General features: G+C 36.4%; 1 protein-coding gene across 1 annotated transcript in view; it reads left to right on the plus strand.

Moving 5' to 3' along the window:
• The window catches only part of TM9SF3 (transmembrane 9 superfamily member 3), a 76,344-nt gene that overhangs the window by 38,672 nt on the left and 24,312 nt on the right, over positions 1 to 13,360 (plus strand). Inside the window, exon 9 of the mRNA XM_036828323.1 lies at positions 1,815 to 1,945. Within this exon, the coding sequence (XP_036684218.1) occupies positions 1,815 to 1,945 (131 nt within the window). The remainder of the gene's footprint in view (positions 1 to 1,814; positions 1,946 to 13,360) is intronic.

The raw sequence follows: 13,360 nt of genomic DNA on the forward strand, positions 1-13,360 counted from the left end.
CCTTGGACATAAATTTGCTTTTAGTCCAATTGCAAGTTAAGAACACCCAACCAAACTTTACTATACTTATTCTTGAAAGTTGACAGAGTTCAGACCTAAGCCTAGGAGTATCAAATCTTACCAGGAATAAACTAAAGGTTATTTTCTGATTGACAGTGCCCTGAGGAGGTCTGATCATGTCCTGATATTTTGTCTGAGCGATCCCTAAAACCAGGTGAATATAGAGGTCAGCCCAGAGAATCAAGAATTCTTCAGGTTATCTCAGGATTTGAACTACAGTGGAGCTCATAGACTTCACACTGTCCTCAGTGCACTGGATAGTGCTCCAGACCCAATTTAAAGACCAGAGTCTCCAAGGGTGTTGGGGAGCAGTAGGAAGCACAATGCAGATGCCTGGGCTACTGATTGTACCCAGTGGAATGTGCGTGGGATTCTTTCTGACTGTTGGAGGGAAAGGGAGAAAGAGAGTTGAATATAGCTGAATATAGAATTCATTAACCCGTGTCTGAATCTGAGAAGATAATGGAAAGTGCAGGAAAAGAGAATGCTAGGAAAGAGTTGGAATTTAATAAGAGAAATAATCATTTTAATTAGTTCTTACCCTTTTTGCGCTGTTGTTCAAATGCTGAGTATTAGTTTAGAAAGGAGGGGTTCTTGAAACGTACCTGAGAAAGAAATTAAATAGAGGCAAAAGTTCAGAATCAAGGAGTTTTTCTGGAAGAATGTCAAGATCTGGGGTAGTAATTCTATGAGACAGATGTTTGAAAAGAACTTTATATAGAAGAAAACAAAAGTTAGGATATTGCTTGTTTTTCCTGTAGCACCTTCTGTTTGGGTCCTGTTGCTTATGGTTGTGGGGCTGAACTTTAATAGTGATCCCATGTTAAATCTTTACATTACGTTCCTGAGCAGTATGGAGATACTTCCTGGAGGTGTGCTTGCTCGTGCACTCTGCTGTATTAGAAAGATAGCTCCTGTCGTGCTTCTGGTCATTATGAACTTGATTAAAAATTTTTTGATTACATAGTTTAAAAATTCTTTCCTTGGGTTATTTAAATAATAGATTCTCAATGAATAGAATTTTGGCAATACAAAGAGGTTCAAAGAAATAGTAAAACTTATAAATATTTAGTTCTAATTGCTGAGAGGAAGCTCATGAAACACATTCTATTGTTTTTTCCTTTTGAAACAGAAATGAATTTAAATATATGTTTATAATCATAATTATAGAGCTAAGAGTAAATTTAGGGAACGTTAACCCAGGGAGTTTTAAACTTTTGTTTGTTTGTTTAAAGCAGTGTAACCCTCTTTTCAAATGAGAGCATATATGAAACTACAATGTGTGAAACTGTTGAAAATGAACTTGTTCTGTTGAAGCAGGGCTGGAGGACCTGGGCCCTTCCTTTACCAGTGACTTCATGGGCACCTCTTAGAAGCTCCAGAGCTCCAAGTAACACCTAGGTGTTTGAAACCACCTTTCTAGGCCAACTTGTAGCCCAGAAAGACTGAGTGGTTTACCAACGTTCACAGCGGTTCAGTGGCAGAATCAGGACAAAACACCAGAATATTTTACCATAGTTCATTGCTCTTTTCCAGTACACCCACATCAAAAGCATGTTTCCACTAGACATACTTGAATAGCTGGACTGGTCTTTTTTAGCTGTTGTTTTGAAACAGCTATTAGTACGTCAAATTTAAGTTCTTTACATTAAAATTTTAGATAATTTGGTACTAAATAACCACCTTTTAAACATTAATATATGTCTGTCTGTCTACCTAGCTCTCTGATTGTTATAGTTTCCCTTTTCTTTCAGGAAGGAGATGGATAAAGCAGATGTTCATTGGTGCATTCCTCATCCCAGCTATGGTGTGTGGCACTGCCTTCTTCATCAATTTTATAGCCATTTATTACCATGCTTCGAGAGCCATTCCTTTTGGAACAATGGTGAGTTGCTTGCATCTTACTTTTAAACTGAAAGAGTATAAACATTCTCTAACGTGAGGCGGGCTGTCTCTCCCAAGTACCTCTTAGCTAGGAGTTCTGCTGTTTGCAGCCAGTCCCTACCCAGTCCTGGAAAGTTAGGTAAAGAACTTTTTTTCTTGATTCTGTCAACCAATAAAGTGAAAGAACAGCTAGGGAGAAACTGGTGAGTATATTTTAGAGGAAGAATGATGACACACAAGCAACATGGGTGTTTTAATGTGGTAGGTGAGTGCAGTGGTAGGAAGTGAAGACTCTCCATAACATTTTTTTTTTTTTTGGTAACAGTGTACTATTTTTAGAACCTTATGAAAGCATCTATATTAATATTGATAATATATGTGCTATAGATATTAAAATCCTATCTCATATCTTACGTGTTATCACAGAGTTTGAAATGTTTTAGATTATTTAAATATATTAAAGCTAAAGCACGGAAATACTGGCGCTTTACACAGTTAACTCACAGTCTTCAGATTCTTCCTGTTGTCTTTTTACTAGAAACAGAATTTTAGGCCTGGAGTAGACTTTAGTCTTAATGTACACTTTTGCAAACATGTACATATACGTATGCGAGTTGGAAGGTGGTTACTGCTTTTCAGAGAGGCAGTTAACTTGGTTAAGGTCATACAGATAGTTAATGGCAGAACTGTAACTGGAACCCGTATCTCCATCTGAATTTTAATCTTGTTTTGGCTTTCTTTCTGTCGTATGGGAGTTATTGAATGGTTTTGCAGAAATTCCAGATGATTGGTTGTTTTACAGTCCAGGTTTTTCAAAGACACCTTGCATATATATTTTTACTACGTCTTTAATATTTTTTATTTAGGAATATTTTGCAGATTGCTTCAAAATTGAAAGCTTTTGTTTGTTTTTTTGTTTTTGCAAGGCAAAGTAACTGATAAACGTTAGGAAAGGGTAAAGTAATTAATTACATTCATTAATTAACTGGAAAAGAATTTGCTTCATAGTAGTTCCAGGCCATCAGGAAGTATCTATAGAGATTCAAGTTACTTCTTAAAGATGATCTACTGAATTAATTACTTTCATTCTGTAATTAAAATTCTGATTCTGTTATAATTTTCATCATAAAGTTTTGAATTTGATGTGGTGAAAATTATATTTCAAAGTTGCTTTGTTTCACTAAAATTATAAATTTTACCACTGTGTAAATGGGGTTTTAAATGCTAATATTCACTGTAACTTGCCTTTAGATAATTTAATAATTACTAATTATTCAAATACAATATCAGACTCTCTGCTGAGCCAGAGATGGTTTGTAAAATTGATATTTGGTGTATAAAAGACTGGCTGTTGGTGCTTAGCAGCCTTCTACAATGTCATGGTCTTAATTTGCATTCTAATTTGTAATGAAGGAATGCTGAGTGAAGGGCATTCCACCGCCCTCAAGTTTTAATCAGGTGTGTGTTCTAACATTTTTTGCCTCTTTTTAAGAGTATCAGAACTTGTTTAGAACATGAAATTTAAGAATTGATGTGAATGTTCGACCTAGTTGTCCATTAAGTGTTTTAACTACTTAAACTTATATTTTAAGTTATTTGACTTGTTGACATTATGAAGGAAATGGTTATATATTCTCGTAAACTCCATGGTTCTCAACCTTGGGTACACATTAGAATCACTTGGGAGTTTAAAAAATTTCAATGCCCAGGGCTTCATCCTATGCCAATTTATCTGTCCTGCTTTAAACCCAGTCTCTACTATTTACCTGATTCTAGTTCCCAGCATCTGAGGATGGATCTGTCAGCTGAAAAGCTCCCAGACCACATGTGTCTGAGAAGCTGGTTCTCCTACTAAAATAGCCTAGTTTGAAAATCAGAGTCTTCAGATACTCTTATATGCTCTTCCTGAGGCCTTAGCTCATTCTGTCCCCCATTCCTTTGATCTCTTGGACATTGAGCCTCTTCTCTGGTGATCTTAGCTCTGGTTCTGTTTTCTCAGAGATTCCACAATTGAAGGCTTAATCCAGCTGTAGTCATAGTGACTTCAGCCTCTGTCTTGTCCTACAGAGGCACCAGAACAATGGGGATTTTGCCCACTTGGGATCTGGAGTCTTGTCAGAATACTGCTTTTGTCCCCAGGACTAGCCCAAGATAAGATTGAAAATGGTTGAAATTTGTCTCTGGACCCCAAATTCTCTGCTCATGTGTACGTGATTATACATAAAAAGCCATTTAATCCATGCCAGATTAAACTTGTTGAATAATAGTCAATCTTAGCAGGTTAATAAAGGTAAAAGAAGCATAAGTAGAGGGTGGTAGTGGTAATCTCAGCTAATGTCTAGTGTCCCAGGCTTAAGGCATGGTTCCTAGAGAGTATTACAAAACAATGTAAGAGAGCATTTAAATGAAATTTGGGGTCAAAGACTGTTCAGAGATGAACATACCTGTTTCTGAAGTTGGTGTGTTCTGGCAGAGGTACTATACAGAGAGTCAGAGAGAGTGTACTTCAAATTAAATTGAATCTGGTAAGGTAAAACCTTTTTCCTTTGGAATTTGTTCAGAAATGATTTAGGTGTTATACCCAGAGTTTTTGGTCCTATGAGAGTTTCTTGGGAATGAGGAAGGGTTTGCCAGGATATTCTGAAAAAAACATTTTAGGCATCAAGTCTTTTGTGGGTTGTAAATCTCAGATTCTTAATTTAATGTTATTGGAGGCTTTCAAAGGACAAAGAACCAAGTTGCAGAGTTTTAAACTCAGAGGCAAGGTAGCATAGAAACTAATAACCTTTCTCATCTAAATATTATTCAGCTCAGAATGCATTGATAAATCCTTGACTTATCATACTTTATGGTGTTGTCTCTTAATGGGTAGAATAGTTGATGGAGAAGTAACAGGGGTCATGAGCCATGTCATATTTGTCATCTTGAGGTTTGTTTTAGCTTGGGAGGGGAATCATCAGAAATAGGCCCTAGGTTTTAGGAAATCAGATTTCACAAATATTTAGGGAAATGCTCTCTCATGACCCAAGTCTTGGGCCATAACTGGGAAAATGGCTTGAGAATTTGAGGTTTTTGAAAAATGAAATTCATGGGGACTTCCCTGGTGGTCCAGTGGCTAAGACTGTGCACTTCCACTGCACAGGGTGCAGGTTCGACCCCTGATCAGGGAACTAGGATCCTGCATGCCGTGTGGCGTGCTGCTCCCCCCCCCCGCAAAAAAAGAAATTCATGATATATAATCAGAAATTAACACAGTGAGGAAAAAATGGAGACAAAGATTAATGGATACATGCTATTTTGTGATCTCTCAAAGGCTATGAGAAGAGTACAGTATACCTAAGTATAAAAGAATACCAAAGTCTATAAAAATAGTGTTAGAAAATCTCCGTTTCCTAACCTGAACTCTTGACAAGTGCTAAGGCTAACAAAAGGATTTTGTAAAAATATTTTGATAACAAGACCAAAGGCTCATTACATGGGATCAATGATGTAACAGAGTAAAAGAAGAATGGCTCTATCTCATTCTTTCTCTTTTTATTTTTCATCAAATAAAATAACCTTCAAACAAGAAAAGACAAGAGGAAATAATCCCTGATAAGAGGGAAGTGAAGCCTTAGATAAGGGGATTGATTGTACAGGAGTACCCAGCCGCCTTAGCAGTAAGTTTAGTTGCTCATATAAATGATCTTTTAGAGATACTGAGAGATCATGCTGATAAGTACTGCTTGAATAACTGTATACGACAGAGGCAAATTGTTTTTCTAGAAGGAAAATGAAGAAAGTGGATTCTCCCTTACAAAACATAGTGAACTTGATGTTGATGAGGCACAAGATTTTAGAATGTGTTATTAAAATTTACTTTTTAAGTCACAGGAAGTAATGAACATGAGGAGCTATTATGGATTCATTAAAACAAAAATGCCAGAACAACTTCAGTTCCTCTCTTGGGTAGGTTTTAGCAAGACTAGAAGAACAAAAGAGTATAAATAAAGTATTATATCTTGTTGGACAAGCTGGAGAAATGTGGGTAGAATAGTACAGTCAGGTAAACATGTAAATAATTATAGAATTAAAGTATTGGTATGATATTACCCATAATATGTCACATACTGTCTTTTAGTAGAACATGACAGACATTCTTGACTTTGACCTATTCAAATCATTGTTGATGACATATAAAGGCACAGTGATCTGATGATTAAATTGAACAAGGTCATGAGATGGGCGTGGGGCAGGGACTAGTAATATGGAATGATGAAGACAGCATCTAAAATGATCCCAGCTGACTGAGGTGATGTGCCGTATCTAACAGGATGAGTTATAGTAAGGACAGGTACATTTGCACAGCATTTTCTACTTTGCAAAACACTTTCACACCCCTTGTCTCACCTGGTTTTCAGAAGAGCTCAACGAGGTAGAGATAGTGGTATGCATTATCGTGGTTTTACCAAGCCAAAAACTAGGATTCAGTTTTTCACTTAAAGTCACATTTTCTTTGTTGTGGTGCTGGTGGTGGTGATGATCTGTTTTAGTTTTTTTTCCTTTTTTTCCTTTCTGCCTGGAATTCAGATTTATGCCGAGAGCAGTGAATGAAGAATGTTTTATGCCTTTTTCGGTCTGTATGTTTTTACAGCTGTATTGAGGTATAATTAACATATGATAAATTGTATCTATTTAAAGTGTGACAAGCTTTGATATATGTATATATTTGGGAAACAGTCACCACAATTTAAAAAAAGGTATTTATCAAGTCCAGAAGTTTTGTTGTATACCTTTGTAATTTATCCCCTTTTCCTTCTCCTTCCTTCCCTCTTTCTTTTTTTATCTATTTATTTATCTATCTATTTATTTATTTATTTTTGGCTGCGTTGGGTCTTCGTTGCTGCGTGTGGGCTTTCTCTAATTGCTGCAAGCAGGGGCTACTCTTCGTTGCGGTGCGCAGGCTTCTCATTGCAGTGGCTTCTCTTTGTTGCGGAGCACGGGCTCTAGGCGCGCGGACTTTGGTAGTTGTGGCACGTGGGCTCAGTAGTTGTGGTGCACGGGCTTAGTTGCTCTGCGGCATGTGGGATCTTCCCAGACCAGGGCTCGAACCCGTGTCCCTTGAGTTGGCAGGCGGATTCTTAACCACTATGCCACCAGGGAAGTCCCTCTCTTTCTTTCTTTCTTTTTTTTTTTTTTTACTTAAAAAATTTTCTTTTTCCCTTCCCTTTTTCATTCTCAGGTAACCACCGGTCTGCTCTCTGTCATCTTAGATTAGTTTGCATTACCTAGAATTTCATATAAGTAGAATCACACAGTATGATCTTTTTTTTGTCTTTTTTCACTCAGAAAATTATTTTAAAAGTCTCTCGATGTTGTTGCATATATTAATAGTTTTGTTCCTTTGTATTGCTCAGTAGTATTTTATTGCAAGGGAAGTACCACAGTTTGTTTATCCACTTACCCAGTAATGAACTTTTGAATTGTTTTCAGTTTTTGGCTATTACAAATCAAGCTGCTGTGATTATTCATATGTAAATCTTTGTGTGGACATATTTTTTGATTCTCTTGGATAAATAACTACAGTGGAATGACTGAGTCATATGATAGCTTAACTTTTCAAGAAGCTATTAAACTTTCCCAAAGTGGTTTTGCCATTTTACATTCCCACTAGCATTGTATTTATAAGAGTTCCAGTTGCTCCACATTATCTCCAGTACTTGATATGGTCAGTCTTTTTAGCCATTATAGTGGAAGTGTAGTGTTGTCTCATTGTGGTTTAAATTTGCATTTCCCTAATGACTAATGTTGAAGATATTTTTGTGTACTTATTTGCCATCCATATATATTCTTTAATGAATGTTTAAATCTTTTGCTTATTTTTTATAGGTTGTCTTGTTGAATGGTAAGAGTTCTTTATATATTGTAGATACCAGTCCTTTGTCTTATATGTAGCTTGCAAGTATATTCTCCCATTTTGTGGCTTGTCTTTTCATTCTCTTAAGAGTATCTTTTTTTTTTTTTATGGTTTTGCCCCACATCTGCTTGATATTAATTGGGCAAGATGGGGACATGCTTTTTTTTTTTTAAATTAATTTATTTATTTTTGGCTGCGTTGGGTCTTCGTTGCTGCACGCGGGCTTTCTCTAGTTGCGGCGAGCAGAGGCTACTCTTCATTGTGGTGCGCGGGCTTCTCATTGTGGTGGCTTCTCTTTGTTGTGGAGCACGGGCTCTAGGTGTGTGGGCTTCAGTAGTTGTGGCACGCAGGCTCAGTAGTTGTGGCTCTTGGGCTCTAGAGCGCAGGCTCAGTAATTGTGGCGCACAGGCTTAGTTGCTCCACAGCATGTGGGATCTTCCCAGACCAGGGCTCAAACCCATATCCCCTGCATTGGTAGGCAGATTCTCAACCACTGCGCCACCAGGGAAGTCCGAGAGTATCTTTTGAAGAGCAAAAGTTATTAATTTTGAAGTCCAATTTATTGATTTTTTTCCTTTTATGATTTGTACTTTTCTGTCCTTTTTAAGAAATCTTTTGCCAAATCAAAGATCAGTAAGTTTTCCTCATATGTTTTCTTCTAGAAATTTTATAGTTTTAGCTCTGAAATATAGGTCTATGATCCATTTGTAGTTTATTTTATGTATTGTATGAGTTAAGGGTCAAGGGGTTTTGTTTTGTTTTGTTTTGCTTATGGCTATTCATTTGTTCTAGCACCATTTGTTGAAAAAATTACCCTTTCTCCACTGAATTCCCTTAGCACTTTTATTGATAATCAATTGACCACATATCTATGTGGATCTATTTCTGAACTTTTTTTTCTGTTGCACTGATTAATTTGTTTTTTGGGTTTTTTTGATGCCAGTATCACACTGTCTTGATTATTGTAGCTTTACAGTAAGTCTTGAAATCAATTCTTTTTCAGAGTTGTTTTGGATTTTTTAGGTTCTTTGCATTTCCATGTTAAGTTTAGAATTGGCTTGTCAATTTCTACAAAAAACCCTGGGGTTTTGATTAGGATTGCATTAAATCTATGGATCAATTTGGGAAGAATTCACATCTTAACATTATATTAAGTCTTTTGATTAATGAACACAGTATCTCTTGACTTATTTAGGTATCTTTACTTTTTCTTTGTAATGTTTTATAGGTGTTAATGTTTAGGTTTTGTACAGCTTTTATTGAAATTACCCCTAAGTATTTCATATTTTTTATGCTATTTGTAAATGGTATTTTTTAAATTAAAAATTCTGATTGCTTGTTGCTAGTGTATAGAAAAACAGTTGATTTTTGCATGTTGGCTTTGCATCTTGCACCTTTGCTAAACTCACTTATTAGTTCTAACTTCTTTTTTGTAGATTCCTGAAGATTTTTTTACATAGATTGTCATGTTGTCTGGGAATAAAGACAGTTTTATTTCTACCTTTCTAATCTGTATGCCTTTTATTTCTTTTTCTTGCCTTATTACACTGGCTAGAACCTCCAGTACAATGTTGAATAGAAGAGGTGAGAGCAGACTTCTTCTCTTGTTCCCAATCTTAGGGGGAAAGTATTCAGTCTTGTGCCATCAAGAAATATTACCTGTAGTTTTTTGATAGATGTCCTTAATCAAGTTGATGAAGTTCCCCTCTGTTCCTGGTTTGCTGAGTTTGTTTTATTGTGAAGGGAGGTTGGCTCTTGCAGTGATTTTTTTCTGCACCTTTTGAGATGATCTGTGATTTTTCTTTTTTTAGTCTGATAATATGGTGAACTGCATTGATTGATTATTGAATCTTAAACCAATCTTGCATTCCTGTGATAAACCTCAATTTGTTATGATGTATTATCCATTTTATATATAGCTGGATTCCATTTGCTAAAATTTGTTGCTTTTTGTTTTGAACCTATATTTACGAGAAATATTGATCTGCAATTTTCTTATAATGTCTTTTTTTATGGTTTTGGTAACAGGATAATGCTAGCATTATAGAATAAGTTTTTAACTTCAAACCCAGTGTTTCTTCTATTACAGTATTGAAGTTGCCCAAGAAACAGAATGGGGAGTTATTAATTAGCATGTTGAAAATATCTATAAAATAGATAGGCTTCTTATAAGCCTTTGTGTTTAAGTTGGCAATGTCCTGATTGTTAGGTTGATTATTGTTGACGTGCTTAAATTGAAGCTAAATAATTTTTATATAGACATAAAGGCATAAAATGCATAAGGTAGAAAAGGAGTCATAAAAATTGCCAACTCTGAGCAAGTGTCAAGGAAATGCCTAAACATAATGACTGACAAGATGATATATTTTCTGACCATCACCTTACCTATAAGCAGTTACTGTCTATCATCCTCAGTAAAATTTATATCCTTTAGTATTCCATAATAGCCCATCTTAGGCTGCCTTTTCCCTTTCCATTCCACTCACACCACAGATTTCCTTAGAAGGCCAGTCTGGAAATAAAGATAGAATAATAGTCACATTCTTGGTCTGTGACTGAGGTTGAGAATAATTGACCAGTTGGTACATCTTTGGGGTATTAAGCAGTGATAGGCAGTACTTGTTTCTATCTTGTTCTCATTGTAGCTAGGGGAGGCCCTCAACCTGGAGTGAGTCCTTCCTTCCCCCATCCCTGTTTCCACTTTTCATTGGTCCATGAACAGAGGCTAGGAAGCTCTAGGGGTGGGCCCTGTGTTAGTTTGAGTTCCAGGGTTTTCACCAGTGTATTAGACTAATGGTTTTTTAATTCTTAGTTGTTAAATTTCATTTTAAATGAAAGCTTAATGCAGAAGCCCAGTAAACAAAACAGATACAAGCTTGATTCTGTTAGTATAAATAAATTTTGCAAATTCAATATTTTAACATTCTAAATTTAATGAGAGCAATAAAGTTGCGATGAATGCAGATCTAATACCACGGGGGTACAGGTAACATTCTTCTTCAGTAACCAGTTTGTTTGTTTGGTTGAATATCAGTATTGAGAAAAATCCTGACTTCTCGGATAATTTAGTTCCGTGTGACTTTTTTTTTTTTTTTTAATAGCTTGCCTTGCAGTCTCAGAGTATTTTTCAAGTAAACTCATCCAGAACTTGGACATAAAGGAGTAGGAAATTGGTTTCACAGTTCAGTCACTAACAGTTTCTAACAAACTGCTTACATTTTTTATCATGTATTAAAAAGTCAGGAAAAGGGGAAAAAATTAAATGCTAAACAGTTGGTATTGTGTTGATGAGACCGTTTATAGGTTCCTTTGTTGACTGCTGTTATGCTTTGATTAAACACACAAGGCAAGATATGCCCTCATTTCACCTGCCACTTAATTGCTTGTGACATGCATGTGCTGTAGTGCATTTGCTTGTAAAGCTTTTAGTGAGCAAATATGTGCAGGCCTGAATTGGGTTGGGGTGGAGGATGGGGAGGGAGAACAAAAGACCAGTGTAGCATTACAAGCCTTCCTAATCAATGACACGTTTACTAGGAGTCCAAATATATACGCAGAGATAGCAGGAGAAAATTTATTTTGAGGTTTGCATGAAAATGAGTTAACATGATTGTGAGATCTCCAGTTATTAATATTTGGTATAGAACTAATTTGAGTGTGTATATTTTTATTACACTTAAAAATATTCTTTTTAAAAAACTATTTTCAAAAGGATATTCAAATCAAATGCTTGTGGAATTCCTGAAACTCTTCAGCAGGACCTGAGGTTCTGTGGAACAGTTTGAAGACCACTCTGCTAGACCATTGTCATTCCACATAGGAATGTTTTCTCCAGCTTCTCTTCAATCCTTATTTGAAATTAGAATTCTGGTAAATTAAGGGGAAAATACATAGGTCTCTATCACAGTGTGTTAATATTTATGAGTTTTATATGCTTAATGATAGCAAAATAATAATTTAAAAAGCAATCAACAATGAATAACAAAAATTGAGACAGAATTCACCCCCGAAATATGAGGTATGTGTAATTCACAATATATCCTAGTATTTAAAATATCTTTAAAATGTCTGCTTATTTTTTATGTTTCACATATTCTTGTTATTTATATGGGCAAAAATTCATATTATTAACAGGTCTAAACTGAGACACCAATGATTTGAGTTCCTAAGTCTGAGCTTTAAAATGGAATTTCAAACTCTCTTAACTCTCATACATTTATACAAGTTTTACCTGAAAGGAAGATGATAATACTCTTTGGCTTGTTTAACACACACAGCACACATAAGGATATAATGAAGATGTAGAGTTTTCACAATGTTGCTTCAAAATAGATTTTTTCCTTCTCATGTGATCACTGTGGATTTTCTACCCCACACCTCTTCATTTCTCTCAGTCAGTTTCTTCACAGTTTTCATTTAGCTTTTCTCTCACTTTTACTTTTTTTTTTCTTCCCCCATCAAGGTACATTTTATTGAGGTTTTTTTTTAAATTTTTTAATTTAATTTAATTTTTTTATACAGCAGGTTCTTATTAGTCATCAGTTTTATACATATCAGCGTATACACGTCAATCCCAATTGCCCAGTTCAACACACCACCATCCCCACCCCCCCGGCACTTTCCCCCCTTGGTGTCCATACATTTGTTCTCTACATCTGTGTCTCAACTTCTGCCCTGCAACCCGGTTCATCTGTACCATTTTTCTAGGTTCCACATACATGCGTTAATATACGATATTTGTTTTTCTCTTTCTGACTTACTTCACTCTGTATGACAGTCTCTAGATCCATCCACGTCTCAACAAATGACTCAGTTTCGTTCCTTTTTATGGCTGAGTGATATTCCATTGTATATATGTACCACAACTTCTTATTTTTTAAATTAATTAATTAATTTTATATTTATTTTTGGCTGTGTTGGGTCTTTGTTGCTGCGCACGGGCTTTCTCTAGTTGTGGCGAGAGGAGGCTACTCTTCGTTGCAGTGCGTGGGCTTCTCATTGTGGTGGCTTCTCTTGTTGTGGAGCACTGGTTCTAGGCGCGTGGGCTTCAGTAGTTGCAGCACATGGGCTCAGTAGTTGTGGCTCGCGGGCTTTAGAGCGCAGGCTCAATAGTTGTGGCGCACGGGCTTAGTTGCTGCGCAGCATGTGGGATCTTCCCAGACCAGGGCTCGAACCCGTGTCCCCTGCATTGGCAGGCGGATTCTTAACCACTGCACCACCCAGGAAGTCCCTGTACCACAACTTGTTTATCCATTCGTCTGTCGATGAGCATTTAGGTTGCTTCCATGACCTGGCTATTGTAAATTGTGCTGCAATGAACATTGGGGTGCATGTGTCTTTTTGAATTATGGTTTTCTCTGGGTATATGCCCAGTAGTGGGATTGCTGGGTCATATGGTAGTTCTAGTTTTAGTTTTTTAAGGAACCTCCGTACTGTTCTCCATAGTGGCTGTATCAATTTACATTCCCACCAACAGTGCAAGAGGGTTCCCTTTTCTCCACACCCTCTCCAGCATTTGTT

This window comes from Balaenoptera musculus, chromosome 16 (assembly GCF_009873245.2).
Source record: "Balaenoptera musculus isolate JJ_BM4_2016_0621 chromosome 16, mBalMus1.pri.v3, whole genome shotgun sequence".
Classification (NCBI taxonomy): Eukaryota; Metazoa; Chordata; class Mammalia; order Artiodactyla; family Balaenopteridae; genus Balaenoptera; species Balaenoptera musculus.